General features: G+C 34.5%; 1 protein-coding gene across 1 annotated transcript in view; it reads right to left on the reverse strand.

Moving 5' to 3' along the window:
• LOC149803047 (serine/threonine-protein kinase SMG1-like) overlaps positions 1-20105 on the reverse strand; it is a 257744-nt gene that overhangs the window by 212029 nt on the left and 25610 nt on the right. Inside the window, exons 7-15 of the mRNA XM_089952603.1 lie at positions 19817-19942; positions 19193-19363; positions 17997-18167; positions 13867-13939; positions 12947-13098; positions 8601-8779; positions 7341-7533; positions 5774-5904; positions 4861-5022 (exon numbers count right to left, since the gene is read on the reverse strand). Of these exons, the coding sequence (XP_089808729.1) occupies positions 4861-5022; positions 5774-5904; positions 7341-7533; positions 8601-8779; positions 12947-13098; positions 13867-13939; positions 17997-18167; positions 19193-19363; positions 19817-19942 (1358 nt within the window). The remainder of the gene's footprint in view (positions 1-4860; positions 5023-5773; positions 5905-7340; positions 7534-8600; positions 8780-12946; positions 13099-13866; positions 13940-17996; positions 18168-19192; positions 19364-19816; positions 19943-20105) is intronic.

The following is a 20105-nucleotide window of genomic DNA, read 5'->3' on the forward strand; positions in this document are numbered from 1 at the left end:
CTCTTCATACTGCGACAAAACATATGGCATCACATAAAAATAAATAAAACTGTACAAAATGTGCAGGAAGTAATAAACACATGTAAAATTTAAATAATATAAATGTGAAAAAAAGCAAATATAGAAGAAAAAAATTTTATGGCAGTTTTGTGGCAAAAATAAGCACATACTAATGCAAATAAACAACAAAATACATAAACTGTAAAAATTGTTTTCTCTGATGATGATTCTGGTCTTGACCGATATATATAGAGGGTGAAACAATTCATCAAATTGTATAATGATACACATATCGGTACAAGAGAAGGAGAAACAATACTTATAGGTTACTGCATTTGTATGGGAAAATATGAATGAGTTTTTTGGATGGAATATTGCACGACCTTGGGAGTGCAGCATATCCATCCGACAAAACGAGTTCATATTTTCCCATACAAATGCAGTAACCTTTTTCATTATATGCTCATTTTCTTATTCTACCTAAGGCTTAATTATATAAACAAAATACACTACAAGAAACAAAGTAACTTAATGTATGCTGTATTCCAAACTAAATACACAAGCGCAGATTCAACATTACACAACAACGTTATTAATGTGCACACAACTCAGCCCAGATAAATTTTAACTTAAGCGCATGCTAAACATAAGTTTTGAAAGAAAATGGCATTTTTGTCTACTTGAAATTTGGAGTCATATTGTGAATGAATGCGCATTGCAACAACTTTTCCATTTCATCTGAAATGAATAGATTTGGGTATTTTTGTTGATCCTACAAAATTTTATGATTAATGACTGGATTCATGTGTGCAAATTGTACATGAAATACTTTGGACTGAAGCAGTGAGAGAGAAGCGTGTTGACATCTTCAAGTGTGTTTCTGTTCAGTAATTGACTATTTGAAATCATAATGTGGGAAAAATATGAAGTCTTTCAATTGCAATTATCAAAAAGACAATGGAATTTAATGTTTATTTCATTTTGAGTGTAATAAAGAGGATGTAATTGCACTTGGAATATATTCGAAAATACAGTACAATTTCAAAATGTGTAATCAAGATTGAGAACCTATGACATGGCTCATGTAATTCGGATTTGCAGAACTAAGAAAGTACCTTTTGAGGAAATTCAGGATGTAAAACTGTAAAAATACTTTTTGCCATTCTTATTACCAGCTAAAGAAGACAAGTTTATGCCTTGTCACTTGCATGTTATTTGTAAGGACCCTGTCTGGCATCTACTGTATAGCTAGCCTAAATCCGAAACATTGTATCAAAAAAGTTAACACGGAATGTCCCAAAGCAGCTGGTATGTGGCAGTCCAAGAAACAACTGCTTTAGTTCATTCAGAAACAAATTTTATCAACAAAAATGTAAAGCGCCTACTACGTGAATGTTTATGATTTGTCTACAAATCAAAAGTGCTGGCGTCTGCGTCCATTGTTTGTTTACAATAAAAAGTAGTTCCTTCATGCACATGAATGCAATATGAAGGTGTGCAATATCGCAAAATACTGAATGATTCTGATAATGTAAAGTTAACAGAGGAAAAAAATGAGCGTATAATACCAAATGATACTTACCATATTCAAGTCATTTCAGTCTTCAGCAGTCATGAATAATTATTATTAGTCTGCCTTGTTATTCTCTAAATTAGAATTCATCTGAAACAGCATTTGCAGTCACAGGCACTCATTTTTGTTGGTAGTAAAAACGAAAAGACTACTGATAATACTCGCTCTGTTAAATTAACTAAAAGTGAGAAGGTGAGTAATCTGCATACACACACCCATTCCATGCTGGTTATCTTAACCCAGCAGCATGTTCAGCATAAAGAACACATCAAAATGTGTTCCACATGTTTAATGAAGTACTTGACTCATCATTTAATAACCACTTTTATGCAAAGTTTCTACGTTGATTTGTATTTTGTCTAGTTTGGTCAATTTGAAAGCTACACAACCAGTGTGTCACATGGTGGAATATGTTACACTAACTCTCACTGGTGGTTATTTCTTGTTCCAGTCCAGGTTAAACAATAACAACCAATCAGAAAATAATGTAGCTTACTCCTTGTGTGACAAACAGGAATTATCAGCAAAGCAACATAGAAACTTCATGCAAAAGTCATTAATTGATATGTAAAGTACTGAAACAGAGATGCTGTCAGGGAGTGCAACTGCATGAATCATGCAATATTTGTACACATTTGTGCACTAAGAAAACAGTAATGCACAAGAACTCCCACAAATTAGTTGAAAGTCATGTATACGAAAATGTGCTCTGTGAAGGATACAATTTTTATTTAACCTTTCTTGTAGCAACATCTGTTTTTAGGGTAGGCAACTGTTTACACATCTGGGTTCATCAAGAATGGTTGTTAAAATAAATTTGATTGGCTCATTGTGCCCTGGAATAAGCATTATGGCATTGTTTGAAACTTCCATCATGGAAGTTTTACAAATGTGTGTTTAAAATATGGGATATTAAGAAAACCCAAAATGTATGATTCCTGTCTTGGTTCTTCTTCAGATTACAATTTCGTTTGGCAAAAACTGACCGATGATGACAATAACTTTTAAAGCTATGAAGTATATCAGACTTTTGGAGCTGGGAAAGTGGTAGCATAGATACCAGTGAGTGTTGTTGTTGTTGTTTTAGTGTTTGACGCCATTTTTCAGCACAAGACAGGCTATACATGGCGGCCAGTATTAATGGTGGAGGAAGAACTTGGGAAACCCCCAGAAAGAACCACCGATCCACGAGAAGCTACCGGCAAGCTTTCTCACATATCCACATTGGCCGACCAGTGAGTGACTTTTAGCCTGAAAATGGCATTAAATACAAGTCTGATGTACATGTTGGATGAAGGAAAAAAGACGGCACGACAGTCAATCACCCTTTCAGTGGTATTTCAAAATTAAATGTAGAAAGGGCAGAATACTGAGCTGAATTACAACAGAGACAATTTAAAAGAAGACTGCAATTTTCATTACCTTTATGGATCAATTTAGCCCTGCGGATCAGATGTTACAAATACATATATCCAAATCAGGGGTCAAATAAAATGAATAAATAAGAATGAAAAAATTAAGAAGTAAGAAATTTTAATTGATTACCTCTGTCTGCACAAGGAGACTATGGCAATGATTGACTAAAACCCCTAATACAGCATTACAGAACAGATAAGAATTCAGGCATAGTAGTCAGTAAGCTACAGATTCAAGAAAGTCAGTTTACATTAGTGAAAAAATCCTATATTGGAGCTGATGTATCCGAAAGATAATATATATGTGAGCTCTGGAAAACTCTACTTAACATCCAAAAAAATAAATTTCCCAACATGTTCAAGCTGATAAAGCTAGCTATGTATATGCCCCTTCAGAAGGAAGCACAGAACAATATTCATACACAGATAAGGAACAGAGCATGCTCATAAATAATTAACAGATTAATGATTATACCACTAGAGGTGACATCATGATCTTGATTTCAACAGAACTCAAAGAAAGTGAAGCAGGAAGAAAGAGTGTATGTGTGCTGAATGCATGTTAACATTTACCGTCTGAAGTAAATTTTGACAGAAAAAAAAAAATATATATATATATATATATATATAAACTTATCAGTAACATTTTAATCACAACATTTTTATTGATGAAAATCTAATTTACCTATAAGCACGTGTTGATTATCCAAATTTTATGATAATCAATTTCGCCATATATAAAATTTATGAAATTGGTTAAGCAATATTAAATGCCAGTGAAAGAGTTTGTAACCTGGACCATAATGAGCCAGAGTTCATTTTCAGAAACTGCAGTTCCATATCCCAAGTAAGTCAATTGCTTCTTGCTACATCTCTCATCTCGACTAAATGCTTTTTTTTTAAATTTCACAAGGCAGTGGCAACCCTTTCTCTCACAATAGATAATACTCCAATCAATAAAAGCTCATGTCCAAGAAATGCAATTGATGCACTTCCTGCTTTTTCATCCCAAACACGGCCAAGAACCTGATTAAATCTTTTAATATTCAATGATGACTGTCTGAACTGTTTAAGAAGTTGATTGTCACTTTTACCTTCAACATGATTTTTCATTTGTTGGATAGCATTTCTAGACGATGCTACAACATAAACCAAAAGCTAGATAACTAATTCATTCTGCATAAAAAACAAGGGCAGATGAAAAAAATCTGAGGTACTCATGTAAAGTTAGTGGATAGCATTTCTAGACAATGCTACAACATAAACCAAAAGCTAGATAACTAATTCATTCTGCATGAAAAACAAGGGCAGATGAAAAAAATCTGAGGTACTCATGTAAAGTTAGTCTGGTTCACTAACCAACTCCAATGAATCGCATATAAAAACCCAAATCCAGAACAAAACTTGCTTATCAAAATCTGGATTTGACCATAATGATTGTATTTCATATTTTGGCTTTTATTCTATAAGCCCATAATTTAAGGGTCAGTCCAGTAAGACATGTGGTCAAGTCATATGGGTTTGCAGGTCTGGTTCTAGAACCAAGCAATAAACCTTTATGCATATATTTAATTCAACAGATGCTTGTATGAGCAATCCTGATCTGAATCCTAGCCACCATCTCAAAGCAGGCCAAAAATATGTATGCATCAAATATTGCCACCAGGTCTGCTTTACAACAATCTACATGTTGAATTATTTCAATGTTGCAAATTCATTAAGAGTCATGGCTCAGAACACGGTCAATTTCTTTAACAAGTGAGATTCTCTGCTGCTCTAATGTATCATCAGGTTAATAAAAGTTAGTAGATGAAAGAAAAACACACAAAAAACATCTCCACATGAAGTATATACCGTCCTTTATTTTGTTACCTTGAGTCAAAAGGAGTATTATCTTGCATCAAAACTTGAGAAAGCACTGTCACAACACGGGAGAAGTTGCCACTAGTGGTTGGATTGACATTGGCCAGCACTGAACCCTCTAGTACTGTGTTCTGTGTCAAAAGACTGCTGCTTGACAAAAAGCTTCCATGCCTGAAATCAGTGTAAAATTTCTACTATCAGGGATCAGATATGCTTCATTAACAACAAGATCTTTTTAATTAACAACAAGACAAGGAGAAAGATTAAAAGACCAGCCATGTTGCTTACTATTATTGTGTTACTAAGAACTAATGAAAGTTTTCAAAGAAACTGTTTTCAATTGTTTTTTTTAACATCTGGTTCATGTGTTGCCACCAATTGGTAGTATGGGGAGGTAAAAGGTTAGAATTTCTTTCCTTTGTCAATATGATATACAGATGAGAAAGACAAGATTTTTATCTTTTTATGGTGGCTGAATTAAAGTATTAATGAAATTTATTTTCATACAGGTAATGTGATCATGGAATGTACTTTTTGATAGAGAAAAAAGACAATTCAACTCTGCACATGTGACAGCTCATAACTGTCAATTAATTTAAATATAAATAGATTTGCTGACGATTACACCTTTTGTCAGCAGTAAGTCCAATGAGGTTGAAGCCCTAAGAACAAGAATACCATCTGCCCTTTCCGCTCTGAACTTGACTAGCCACTTTGTAATTATAATGGCCTGTTGAAGAGCATAGTGCAATGAATTCCACAACATTGTTCATAGCAGTGGATAGGATAAAATCCCTTGGAAGTTTAATACTGAGAATAATTCTTTATATAGTTGGTAGTTTTAAAATAGTCATGAACTTTTAACTCCACTCATTTATCAAATTATAAATTAAATTAAAATTTAGAAAACAAACATTATTACCTGCTGCAATGTGAGTACAGTGAGTAGAGGATCGAATAATGAACTGTAGGGAAATGCTGGGAAATGCCAATTTCTGTCAGGTTTAACTGCTGGGTCAACAGATCAAACAGGCTGGGTGACAGTGCCCACATCTGCAAGCAGAAGAAGAAAATATGTACCTTATCTTGATACATGACACTGAAGGAACATGTCTTTCTCTCTATGTTTCAATTGATCAGTGTACTTAATTTTTGAACACTTATACTGACTTTATGTGCTCTGTATTGTGATGAACTGGATGAGACATACAAGGAATTAGTACAGTCTGCATAGCTGTTTCATCAAATTTATACATTTTCAATTCATTATCTATCATTTGTGAAACTACCACAAGGACATGGCATTACAATGAATAACATTAATTTATCATGAAATGATAGATTAATCATCACAAAGTCACTGAATATTACTGAGAGAAAAACAAAACAACTACTGTCTCTAGATTCTACTGTGCTTACATTGCCAGAAGAAAGTTTATTTTCTTACAAAATACATCCAAGCAATGTAAACTTTCAATTCTTGCATTACAAATGTGTGTGTGTGTGTGTGTGTGTGTGTGTGTGTGTGTGTGTGTGTGAATATTATAGTCCATGCAAACAGTATCATACACATGGCTGTTATCTAGTCAAAGCATAGTCTCCTAAATATGGCTGTAATTTAGTCAATGCATTCAGTCTCTGACACGTGACTAATTTAGTCAATGCATTGTTTCATACACATGGCTGTTATCTAGTTAATGCATAGTCTCCTACACATGGCTGTAATCAAGTCAGTGCATACAGTCTCGTACACATGACTAATTTAGTCAATGCAGTCTCATACACTTGCCTGTAAGCTATTCAATGCAAAGTCTCACACGTCAATAATCTAGTCAACGCATAGTCTCATACACATGTCAATAATCTAGTCAATACATATAGTCTCATGCACATGTCAATAATCTATTCCATGCATAGTCTTGTACGCGTCAATAATTTCGTCAATGCATAATCTCATACACATGTCAATAATCCAGTCAATGCATACAGTCTCATACACATGTCAATAATCTATTCCATGCATAGTCTTGTACACATCAATAATCTAGTCAGTGCATATGGTCTCATACACATGTCAATAATCTAGTTAATGTATACAGTCTCATACACATGTCAATAATCTAGTTAATGCATACAACCTTGTACATGTTAATAATCTAGTCAATGCATACAGTCTCATACACATGTCAATAATCTAGTCAATGCATACAGCCTCATCATATACATAGCACCAATCCACCTAAAGTATAGTCCCATACACATGGCTGTAATCTAGTCAATGCATACAGTCTCATACACATGTCAATAATCTAATTAATGCATACAATCTCGTACATGTCAATAATCTAGTCAGTACATAGTCTCATACATATAGCCGATGATGAAACAATTTCCTAAAATTAGCACGCCTAATGAAAACCTTGATACATGTGTAATAGTAACATATTAAGTTTAAAAGTGTTCTTGCATTATATAATATGAAATTTTACCCCAATAATGTTGTTTTTCGTATTTCCAATTTCTGCTAGGACACAGAGACTGAAGATGCAGGCAGCCTCTGCATCGCGTGCACTGTACTGGACATCCTCAAAAGGGTTTGGGTCTATGATGACAAGATCTATGGCCTGTCCACTCTCTTCTAGCAGAACCCTGTAAGCTTGCTGCAGATCACCTACCAAGTATCTGACAAAAAAACAAGTGTAAGCCACTGAATTGTTTCCACTGGTCTTGTGCCAGTGGGCATGGTAAGTATGGAAGGAAGAATAGTGTCCCATGCTCTCTCTTATTTTGTCAAAGTCAAAACAAGTGTGAAAATATTTTCTAGGTCAACCCAAACAATTATGTAACAGAAGCTGATGGCTCATAGATTAATGATATAGTCATAGTCATAGTACCATGGATTAATTTCACTTAAGGCTGACACATTTAAACATACATGGCATCCTGGGAAGACACTTATTAAATATATGCCAGGTACTCTTTCTTATATAAAAAGTTCTAAAGACAATGATACAAAATTCTAAACTGCATTTATGGGTGACAACACCACATTAAAAACAAATTCCCTTGGTCCCAAATATACTGTACTGAAACAACCCTGAACTTATTTGGGCACAATTTCTATAAATGGATTGTCTGTTATTTGTTAAACTGTAATGTATTTAAGATTCTACTAAAGAGTAAACACATACATATGATAAAATTATGATTATTAAAAAGGGGGAGGGGAGGAAGCAAGTGAAACTTTGAATAAGCAACTTACTTTCAGAGGTTAATATCCATAACTGGCTAGTGAAAACTAAATTCAGTTCTTATACTGTAAATATAATGCTTTATTACATATTACAAACATATTTCCATTTTACTACTTGAAAACTGAGAACATGGTATCAACTATTCTACTATCTCAATTTATAATAGAACCAGTCCACATCAACTATGGACCAGTCCATATGAACAGATGACATCATATTATGCATGTTGCATTGCAGGACACAAACAGCATGAGAAGAAAACAATCATTCAATGCAATAAAAGTGATAGTTACATATGAAGAGGGCTATATCATTCAGTATGGACTACCCTTACACCAAGTCATGGACCATTGGGCTGATCTGGTCCAAACCTTTGGGTCAGGCCATAAGAAAGTTTTCCAGACCCGGCCCCTCAACACAATACTGCCTTTTTCATAAGTACTGCTTAAGTATTAGAACATTAGACCTAGCGATTCTGCTTGGTATATGATGTACCTGTAGGCCTCCTCAAGAAGAGGGACACTCCTCAATCCCATAATAGTGTGGTAGAGTGACATCAGCTGGGTACGGACCTCAATGTGCTGTGCAAATCGACTGAAGGATAGAAGAGTCCCTGGACCCAGCAGCTGGGACAGAAAGGCCACAGGTATCTGAGTGTTCAGTACTTCCACTGCCTGCATAAGAAATTACTAAAATTAACAAGAAGAAAGTTAGATACTACCGAAACTAAGCTCAGAGTTTCCAATTTACAAGTTATTACAACATGATGATGGTAGCAATTTATCATCATAAGCCTCTTAAAGCCTTGCGGGTTTATCCAATAGTTGTCTGATCCACTTTAAATGGGAACAGTATTCATTGGATTAACAGCACTACAAAGCGCCATACTAATCTCAGACAGTGGGATCTTACAGAGCTTGTTTTGCTATTGATGTTTTCATCCTTTTAAAAGCATGCAAATTATCTACAGAAATATCATCCTCTTGGATTTGATGTGGTTTCCACACTAACTTCTGGATAACTTTTCATGTGGCAAACTGATATTCTTCTGGTAAGAAACCAAGTTTTATAGCAAACTATATTTCTTCTGTAATGCTTTAACTGATCATGGTAAATTAGGAGAACATCCTCTACTTTGAAAATCTTTTGGCTTGTTTTAGAAACACAAGTACTAGAATTTAAGTTATCTGTTTTTCAAGGTGGAAGGCAGTAAGAGGTCTCCCATTGGACAAATGGATTGGTGGGAAATCCTGAAATGTTTAAGTTATCACTGACATTGGTGTACATGCTCTTCATGGGATGAAACTACAAGGAGGGATTGGAAGGTGTGCCTAAATTATGATAGGTAAGTATTAATGAAAAAACATGTTACTCTATATATTCATATTAAATATGCTACCCGTTATCATACTATTTTTGGAGAATAGGTAAAAGGCGGAGTAACATCCCCTTCTTCCCCAGAGTTGGCCTGGTCCTGAATACAGACTTGGATTAAGCATATGGTTTAAACATAGAAATAGTTTGTGCAAAAATTTTCACTCCTGCAAAACCAGTGGAAAAAAAGTAACCCATGTCACTCTGAGGCTGATGAATGACTTGGGAGGGTAGTCTATTGTACTGCAGAGAGATATGCAACAACAAGTCAAATGAGTCCATTGGGATAAAATGTCTCTTTCATAAAAACTTGAGAAAGTTGTCCCAAACCTCTATCCCACAGCTTCGATATCAGTTGGAGAGCAGATGCACCTAAATATTATACTAGTGGCACAAGCTGGGCAGATAACCCGTTATATTCAAGATCAAGGAGCAGGAGCTGAATGAGCCATTCCTTCTTTGGGTCATATCTCACTGATTGTGCCTGGTGTATGACAAGCAAGTCAAGGAAGTTCTGGAAGAACATGAAAGGAATGAAGAGGTAGGCATCTTGAATGTCGGTGCCAATGTCACAATCCATCTTCATTCACAAAAACCATTCTTATGGTCTCAGTTTAAATCATGATGTCAAAATGAATTGGTTCAGACAGATTTGATCTATGACTGTCACTAGCCTTGAGGAGTAAGAACATTCTGGAGTTAAATGTCACAGAATTTATACTGTGACTAATTTCTCACTGCAAAACACAGACTCTGGATGGGTTTCTTGGGATGATGGTAGCGAAGGAAGCCATTAAAAATGGGGGGACAATGAACATTGATCCTGAGGGCCTCCTACACACTTTGTAAGATGAATGGTCACTGAAGCAGAGATGGTGTTATTTCCTGTCAGATGGCAGCTATCAGGGAGAGAGAGAAACTGGATTGAAAGCACTCCATGCCTCTGCATGTGTTGTCATCCCTGGCCTTTGAAACTGTGTTCTCATTTGAGGAAACGAATTTGTCAAGTTTCTACATGTTGTGTGCCCTGGGGCGTTACTTCTGGTATCTGGCCTCAACTCTGCAATATGTTTTCGTGCATGAAGCCAGCAAAGGCCTGCATTGCTAAATCCTACCAGGATTCTCTTATCCCTCTGGAATATTAACATCAATTACTGCTTCAAGTTTTCGTATCAAACACTTTGAGCTTTAAAAAGCAACTGACTCTCATATTACATTTCAAAACACTTTGTACTAGCTGAGATTATGAATGTTTTGCACACCAGTAAAACACTAAGTGCTGGGTTAGAGAGCCTGGATCTGAATTCAATTTTATTTTTGTGAACTATCTCTCACAGTCAGCATTAGAATGAACCTATATTCCTTTCATAATGTGACAAAGAAGAGGAAATGTATATCTTACAGTTATTGGGTCTTTTAGCTAGGAAATAAGATGAAAAAATCAACTCTGTCCCCATGAAGTACATTGTGAGTGCCAACTTGATTCTTCAGGAGTTCTCCTTCTAATTTATCAGCAGCTTTTCCTGCAACATGATGCATCATATGACAGAGACAACTTGATATTTTAAAATATAGAATGCAATTCCTTTATGAATTCCAGTCATCACTGATGCAGTATCAGCTTAAAACCCCATACAATTATGCTGACTTAAGTTTATTCAAAGTATTATCAAGCAAATAAATGTTTTTTTCCAGAGGAATCTACTGTTAATTCTGGTGATGAAAGAAGAGCACTCTGGCTTTGCCCTTTTGCTGTCAAAGTCTCTTACACAGACTGGGTACATCTTTTTGTCACAATCACTACTCCTGTCTGTTGCAATACTAAACAACCCAATTTTCATGGCTTCTGCAATTTTAAGTGAAGTTTCTTCTGCTGAACACCTAACAATATTAGATGATTTTGTTTTTGCACATGAAAATTTTCTGCAATTTTCGAACAGGAAACATCCATCTGAAAATATGACCAATGTAGTCTTCAACCGCTAGAGGTTGCCCATGTTTTATTAAAAACTTGGTAGATAACACATCTGCATTTATAAAATTCGTGTCCACAATTTAGTTCTGCTGTATGAAAAGAAGTTACCTCAGTAATGGAGTTAGTAAACGAGTAATTCAAGGTTTCTTGTTTTACCACCATGAGCAATATTAAAATCCTCTCCACACAGCTTGCAAGGGGCATGAAGATCCCTGGAATGGAACGCTGTATTGTATGTACAGCTGCTATAGATAGAAACCGAGGTCAAAAGTTGAAAGTAGAAACCAGCATGTTTCTTGAAATAGGGCAACTGCTATAAATAGAACATCTGTTAAGAAAGTGCATGCAAGTCTTCAGACAAGCGTACTCTTATGTCGTAGTTACATAGAAGCCATCTTTTCTAGAATACGGTCTGTGGGGATTAATGGGATGTTAATAAAAATGAGAAAACAAATTATTAACTTTTTTGGAGGGGGATATATCGAAAACGCGTAATCCAAATACAGTTAGGTGTAATGCATAATTTGGTGAAAAAAAGCATAATTACGCCAAAAGCATAATGGTTGGCATGCATGTGGAAATGGAAAATACAAATTAAATCAAAACTTGTAGCAAAACATAAATATTCAACAAATACAGGTTGTTAGAACTTGCACAAGAATGGAAGCATTATACTTGCAAGTACAAACCTACATTAAAAAATGATAGACAACTCACTTTGTGGTGGGTAGTATTTAATTTACCAATAATTTATTACAATCCAAAAAATATGTATTGTGTAATGAATACTGACATGAAGTGGATGCATACCATATATGTTTCAAAATGGAATAGTTATAAGCAAGTACATATGACAAAAGATGGGACAAATGTTTTTTGGTTTTTTTAGTTTGGGAGGACTGAATTTATGACAAAGTGGATGTATTCCTAATGTATTTTTATGATCTGACAATATATTTCTGAAGAAATAATAGTGTTTGACCCATAACATTTTTTTTTTTTATTAATCATCTAAAACATTCTTATATTGCACAAAACAGAATCACTTCAATTTCACTTGATGTGGAATCAAGACAAAAATATTTACATTAGTTAGAAATTTACATTTAGATATAATACATTTCTAGATTATTATATTTTAGGAAATTAATAATCAATTGTTTAACTGCTGATATTATCTAACAAAGGCTTCAGTTAGAATTCTTGCCCTTTTCTTAAATGTGAGTAAAAGTTCCAAGCGATGATAGACAAAGCAATATTATGACCCATAACCAGTGTATTAAAAAAATAATTGCATATAAGAATGTAAAGGCTGCTAGAATGCTAAGAATATGTCACGTAACATTCCGTAATTTCTCTGTACTTTTCTCATGTTGTTCTCATTGTGTTATAACCTTCTCAAAGCCTTGAAACATTTTCACCAAATTCAAACACCTTTCAACAATTTTCATGACCTTAGAGAACACATTCTTCTGTCTACTACTACAGTTACCTTTCTGAGAACTCCAAGAAGTGAAAGGATCAACTTGTATGACACGGGTTGGTCTGTGTAGACCTGTACTATCAAGAAAGGTAGGAGGGTGTCAGAGGCTGAAGCCACATTGGCTTGCAATGCTGTCATCAGCAGGCATAGACACTCATTTGCTGAAATAAAGGTACTAAATCCTAGAAAGAGATCTTCACTATAAGCAAACGTACATCTTATGATTCAAGTAATATAATTTGAAATAAATATAATCAGAAGTTTTGTAGCTTATCAATTAAATTTCCCTGATACTGACAACCATAATAATGTCACAATCTTCAAACTATCATCACATTTCAAGTGGCTAAGAGTATTGTTGTAGTTTCAGAAAATTCTTTGCAGTCAAGATTAAGGCTGTTCCATTTAAACATACATGGTACCCAGGGAAGGAAATTTTAAAAAAATATATGTCAAGGTACTTTGAATACACAAGTTCATATTAAAATGAAAAGAAAATTCTAAATTGCATCTGTGGGTGAGTACCCCATATTAAAAGTTCCTTCCCTAGGTCCCATGTATGTTTTAATGGAACAGCCCTCTGACATAATGACAATGCCGATGCTAATGGCAATGTGATGGAAATCAAATACAAGCATCAATACAATATATGAATATTTGGTCTCATCTTTTCAATCCAATGCAAACTATGGTGTGTCTGAATGCAAATTCGTTTAGTTGACAAACGGATTTATCCACCAATGAGATGGATAAATCTATTTGTCAACTAAATGAGTATGCATTCAAACTTTCCTGTTTAGTCAAACTGCTCCCGTTGTATACAAAATATAGAAATAATTGTTAAATAAAATAAACAAGATCTGAGAATACATGTAAATTATTATTTGATGAATGTAATAAATAAATTAGGTTCATAAAATGCAACTTACTTGCAAGGAGAATCTGCTCCGAGTAATAACATTTCACTGCACTATGAATACTGTGTATAATCCTTTCAAATATCTGGAAAAATATACCAGTAATATAGAATTATATAAAATAGTATTAAAATGAGAATCAATCAAGATTTACAATAGTGCAGTCAATTTAAAAAAGAATTATCCAAAACGCTGTACCAACATGCCAAATATCTCAAGAAAAGGTCAGCATGACCTGATTTCAGCAACAGACCCATGTTGACTGCACTTTCATTTTCCTGGGTGACAACATTAATACATTATGGCCATTGCTAACATATTATTCTTGTGTTTAAAAAAATTTGTTACAATAGCCAAAAATGCTTTTCTAAACAGAATTTTTCATACAGAATAATTTGAATGATAAAACTTTTGTGTATGAATGTGACAAACCATAAGGAATTGCTTTATGAGACATTCCATCTATGAGACATTCCATCTATGAGATATTCCATCTATGAGACATTCCATCTATGAGATATTCCATCTAAGATTCTGTTGTGTAAGGGCACAAACAGCTATTTTGGACATTTTCAAATTAATTCACACACATCTAAATAAAACTGCCCAAAACTCATCACATTCAGTTTTCACAATTTTGTAGCAGAAAGGTCAACCTCCACGAATATTAAATTCTTGTGAGCTTTAAAACACTGGAATTTGAAAATAAAAATATAAATGCAAAATTTTAGCCAATAATTTATTTTAAGCCTTTAACCTTATGATTCAAAGTGAATTTTATTTGAAAGCTGATTCCTACACCCTTCTATCCAGATAATCAACTGTCACACTCAATAAAATGGAGAAAAGACTGCAATGGCATATACATTTTCCTGTGCTGATGCATCGCTTAACCTGCTTTAAATCTGCTCAGCACACTTTGTTTTGGTCAAGGCATAATAATTATTGGTTGCTGTTCATTTCATGATAACATTAAGATCACTGCCGTGATTTCAGTTATCTACATGTACCTTTACTGAAGCTGCATGGTTACCTATACAAGAATTTATTCTATCAGAAAATCAGAACCTGACAGTGGTGATTCAGGCAGTGCCCAGATTAGCAGCCTATCCATGTATTTCACTCAGATGAAACAGTCAAATACCCAATTTTTTCTTTCATTATGCACACCACATAAGCAAACACAATTTTTCACTCAAAAGACAAAAGATTGATGTCTTAATGAAAATATCTGTAAACATACAACCGATTTAAATGTCCAGTCTAATATTACTGTTTGGTACTACTTATATTATTGATAAAATAAACTAAAAAAGCACATGTTCAGTATGTAAACAAGCACAGTAAACCAGTCTAACTTATATTGATGCAACTGCTTGTTCATTTCTTGCACAAAATCAAGCGTTCAAATATCAGATGCTAAAACTGTCGGGAAAACGAGGGAGAAAATATGAAAATAGTGAAAGTCTATTGAAAAATTCAACAATTCATGGCTTTCTCCATCCAAATGATAGTTAATTACCATATCAATAGTGAGTAGTCTCTCAGATACACATTTGTTGAATCAGACTCTATTAAATCATCCAAAAACATGATGGAAGGAATATGTCATTTGTGACTACTGTGTATGGAAGTAATTAAGTGAAAAAGAGAAAAAGCTGAGATGTGTGCATTATACCAGTGAAAAATATTTGGTTTTATGAAGGTGCACCAAATGTACAGACATCCGCTGCAGAGAGTCTCCATGGATAATATGAATGCAGACAAACAATTTTGCTATAGAAAATAAACAATAAACATTTGGTATTTTTCCATTTTAAAAACTTAAAAATACCCAATTAGTTTAGTAACACTCTAATTGCCCTCAATTAATCTTAATTTTATGAGTGAATAACCCAACAGGTCCAAAGGTTATTTGGGGCACTGTGATTGTAATGATGTAATTTGAATAAAGGGGTGTGTGTGTGTGTGATCTGGATTTTAATTGTAGCTTCAACAATATAGCTGTATTTGGTTATTGGTAAATATTTCTTGGTAAACGGTTTCTGGCAATAATCAGTCTCCTTATCAAAAGAACTGGTCTGATCAAATATCAGAACAGTGTATTTTCTGCAGGTCATATGGGCAAAGAAATAAACTTACAGTTCTGATACCTAATTTAAGAGTTCTGACAAGTATTTTTCAATTGTAAATGTCAATTCTGACAAAAACATCCTCATCTACAGAGATACTGCCAGGATTTTTTCTAAAGGGATGGAATCTCCCATTTGTCACAAAAATAATGGAAAAGTAGAACAAAATGAGGGGGACAAGGAAATGCCCATAGTTCACTATTTATTTAACACTTCAATATCCATCTCTCTCTCTCTCTCTTCTGCTTCATTCTCTTTGAGCCCTACTGAAATGTGTGCATGTTTTGGATTTTTAATGTAGCTTTAAAAAAATTTCAGTCATATCACTATGACATCTGCAGAGTGGCAGTTTATTGTGATGTCTAGCACTGTGGGATCAGGCTGCAGACATACAGTATGATGTCCCAGCCAGTCACATTATCCTGACACCAGTAAAACCAGTCCTACCACTAACCTCTTAATGCTAATTGCCTAATGAGGTAGCTATAAGAACCATTTTTATAAGTCTGGTATGACTTGGCTGGGGTTTGAATCCATGACCTCCAGCATCCAAGGCAGGCACTCTAACCACTAGGCCACCAGAGTAGTCTGCCCTACTGAAATAAAAATCTTTTAAAGATGTCACCTCTTGTATAAGCATTAATCTGTTCACTGTTTATGAGCTTAATCTTTTCCTTAATTGTATATGAACATTGTTCTGTGCTGAGAAGCCACTTTCAAAGTCTGCAGTCTGAAAGGGCATTTACACAGATAGCTTAGCCAACCAGAACAAGTTTGGAAACTGCTCTTTATAGGTGTTATGTTCAATTTTACACAGCTCACTGGCAATGTCTTTTGGATACTTCTGCTGAAAAACAAAATTTTCACTAACATAAGCTCTGCCAAAGTCTCACTTTCTTAAATCAGTGCTTTGCTGACTACTATGCAGGATTCCATAATGCTGTATTAGACTTTTAGGTCCAACAATGCCATAATCTGCTTATTCAGACTGAGTTATTTTGATCAAATAAATATATTTACTTTCCAATCGCAGTTCAAATTCTTATTTATAAATTTATCTTAAGTCTTCTAATGCTATATGGTTTTGTAGGCTAATTTTAATAACCATTCATGTCAAGCTGAAGAACCCAGATATGTCAACGGTTATGAAAAAAGACATGTTATGACAAGCACTACAATATCTCTACCAGCATAACTTTTCTTGTGACAATCACTTTATGGTAAAATGACTGAATAAAAATTGTAAACTATGCAGAGTACATTTTCGTATACATGACTTTAAACTAACATGCAGGATTTCTTGTGCATCACTGGTCACTGTGAATTAATACAAATTTTGCACAATTCATGCAATTGCACATCCCTGACAGCATATCTGTGTCTATTGGGGGTGGGTGATTTGGATTTTCGACATAGCTTTAACACGTTGATTAATATCGATACAATGTATGCAATGTGGCAGTTTATAGTGATGTCTAGCACTGGGGCATCATGTCGCAGACACACAGCATCATGTCCCACCCAGTCACATTATCCTGACACCAGGTCGACCAGTCCTAATACTAACCTCTTAAAGCTGAGCAACAAGTGAGGCAGCTGCTAGTACCATTTTTACTCGACCGGGCTTCAAACAAAGCGGACCCTATAACCACTTAAGCTACAGGAGCAGTCGTGCCTATTGGTACACTTGTTTAAGTTACAATCATAACCCATGGTATATTGTTTTAAATCATTATCTAATGCCCATGAAGTTCTAAGCTAATGACTGGAAAGCAGGGAGAGAGTTTAAAATAAATCAGTTTGTTGCTTCAACCTCTGTGGATAATTGTATAAAAATATACTGAAGTATTTCATACCAATGTTGCTATTCAATAAACATGGTTAAACCAAATCTTACACGTCCTATGGTTCCATAGGTGCATAAACCACAATATGAAAATATGAAATTACTGTTAAATATTAAAAATTCTCATGCTTTTTCTTCAACTATGCAAACAATATTCTAATTACCTGGATGATATATTCAAGAGATATCGGACGTCCTTTTCCTGGTGCAAAGTCCTCACCAAGACTGCGGATCACAGTATTGAAAACACGCTGGAGAGCTGAGATTTTAACTACTTCTTCAGGTTCTGAATGTTCCTCACTGATATGCTGACCACCAGTCACTACACTTATATCCTACAAAATCAATTAATATTAATAATAATAGTGAATGATGATGCTGATGATAATAATTATAATTAATTAAAACTCTGATCTCAAAAATATCTGACATTCACTGATCTAAGTTCAAGTTATGGTAACTTTTGGAATTATATTAAGTTGTCTATTGGATAAAGTGTTGCATTTCATATTGTTAGTAATGATCTGTTCCAAATATTTTTCTCTTACAAGAAAATGTAGACTGTACACTGACTGATGAAATCAAATCAAAATGTCAACAGGACATTACCATGTGCGGTGTCTATTAGTTCTACCCACTTATCACTAAATCTTAGTTTTAATCAGACTGACACTATCCAGTTTCAGATGTACTGACATTGATATCACACTTCTGATGGTCATGGAACGCAGACAATTATCAGCTGTTGTCTTTAAACAAAGTAAAACTTTAGTTCTTTTTACTCGGGATGCACCACTCCAATGTGATAGTACCAACCAATCACTGCAGTCCAATGGCAAGTTTCCGACCCCATCTTTACACGAATAGTGCCGCTGTTGTGCAATTGACATTACTAAGTAATGAAGAAATTATACTAATGAATGGTCTATGAATTGGGTTGCTAATTTTGACTGGGTACCAGTGAACATTTAAGCCAATGGTAAAATGTCATTGCTTCAAAATTCACAGCTAAGCATGCATATAATACAGAATATTATACAGAATATTTACACAATAGGCTTGTTGAAATGTGGAACTATATATTATTTCATGCCTGAGTAGTTTTAGTATACAAGTTAATTGTTTCATCTATATGAGTTAACCCTTAACTCACAGCATGTCTCAATTCATGCACGTGTTGCTAAATTTTCTGAGCAAAAACTTGTGCACTGCATACCAAACTTGAGTATCATCCATGAATTATACAACAATCTTACAGAGCATACAGATGATACATGATATTGGAACTTTAATCAATACATTAAACGATAAAAACAGATCAACTGAGTATTCTGCATGTTTGATTTCTCAAATGAATTACCTCAGCATAAGCTTCCATGTCCTCAAGGAACTGTCCCAGGAGAGTGAGAGTAAAGGAGATGTCAGATACCCAGAATGGGTTAAAACTAACAAGAGACTCTGAAGTTAACTGCACCAAGCTATCTTTCTGAGTTGAATCAATGTGCCAGCCAACCAAAATATCAACAGTATCCTGAAATAAGCAACCACAATATGTTAAATTCAACATACTGTATATTGTTACCCTGAAGAAAACTCAAGAACAAAAAATTTATGATGAAAGTGCAAGTATATTTTATTTACTCAATATGAGACATCTCCAGTTGAGGCAATGTATTTAAAACATGAAGTTTATATGACTGCCAAAGTTTTCTACAACATCGAAAGAACCCATTAGCTGCATTTAAAGGCATTAATTTGTGCTTCATAATTTACAGCATAGATTATGCTGATATCAAAAGTGTCTTTTACAATGACTGACAAAACTCAACCGGTCTGTGACAGAATATTTTTTACTTTTAATCAGGAAGATCTTTATGAAAATGTAAATTAAAAGAAATTTCTAAAGGTAAAAGAACATACTCCTCTCTTGATATCAAGATGTAGACCTGACGAAAATGTTTTAATGTACAAATTGCATGATTACCCTGAAATGTGAGCTGAAAACATGAGGATACACATTGGCAAGCTGTAGAATAACTCGGATCACTGCCACTAATAACTCGGGAGTGTCAGCATTTTCTAAAAGTGTTTGAGTATTACTCATCACCATCTGAAATACAAGTGTAAAGTTAGTTCAGTTCTTGCTGTGGATCAAAAGAAGTAAGACCATATAATCAAATTCATCATGGCAAGAAAAACATCTACACTGCATAGTATTTGTAGATACTTACAATTATGATTCTGTAAACCTGTAACTAAACACAGAAATAAAC

This window comes from Sinohyriopsis cumingii, chromosome 3 (genome assembly GCF_028554795.1).
Source record: "Sinohyriopsis cumingii isolate HCF-2022 chromosome 3, ASM2855479v2, whole genome shotgun sequence".
NCBI classification, from domain to species: domain Eukaryota; kingdom Metazoa; phylum Mollusca; class Bivalvia; order Unionida; family Unionidae; genus Sinohyriopsis; species Sinohyriopsis cumingii.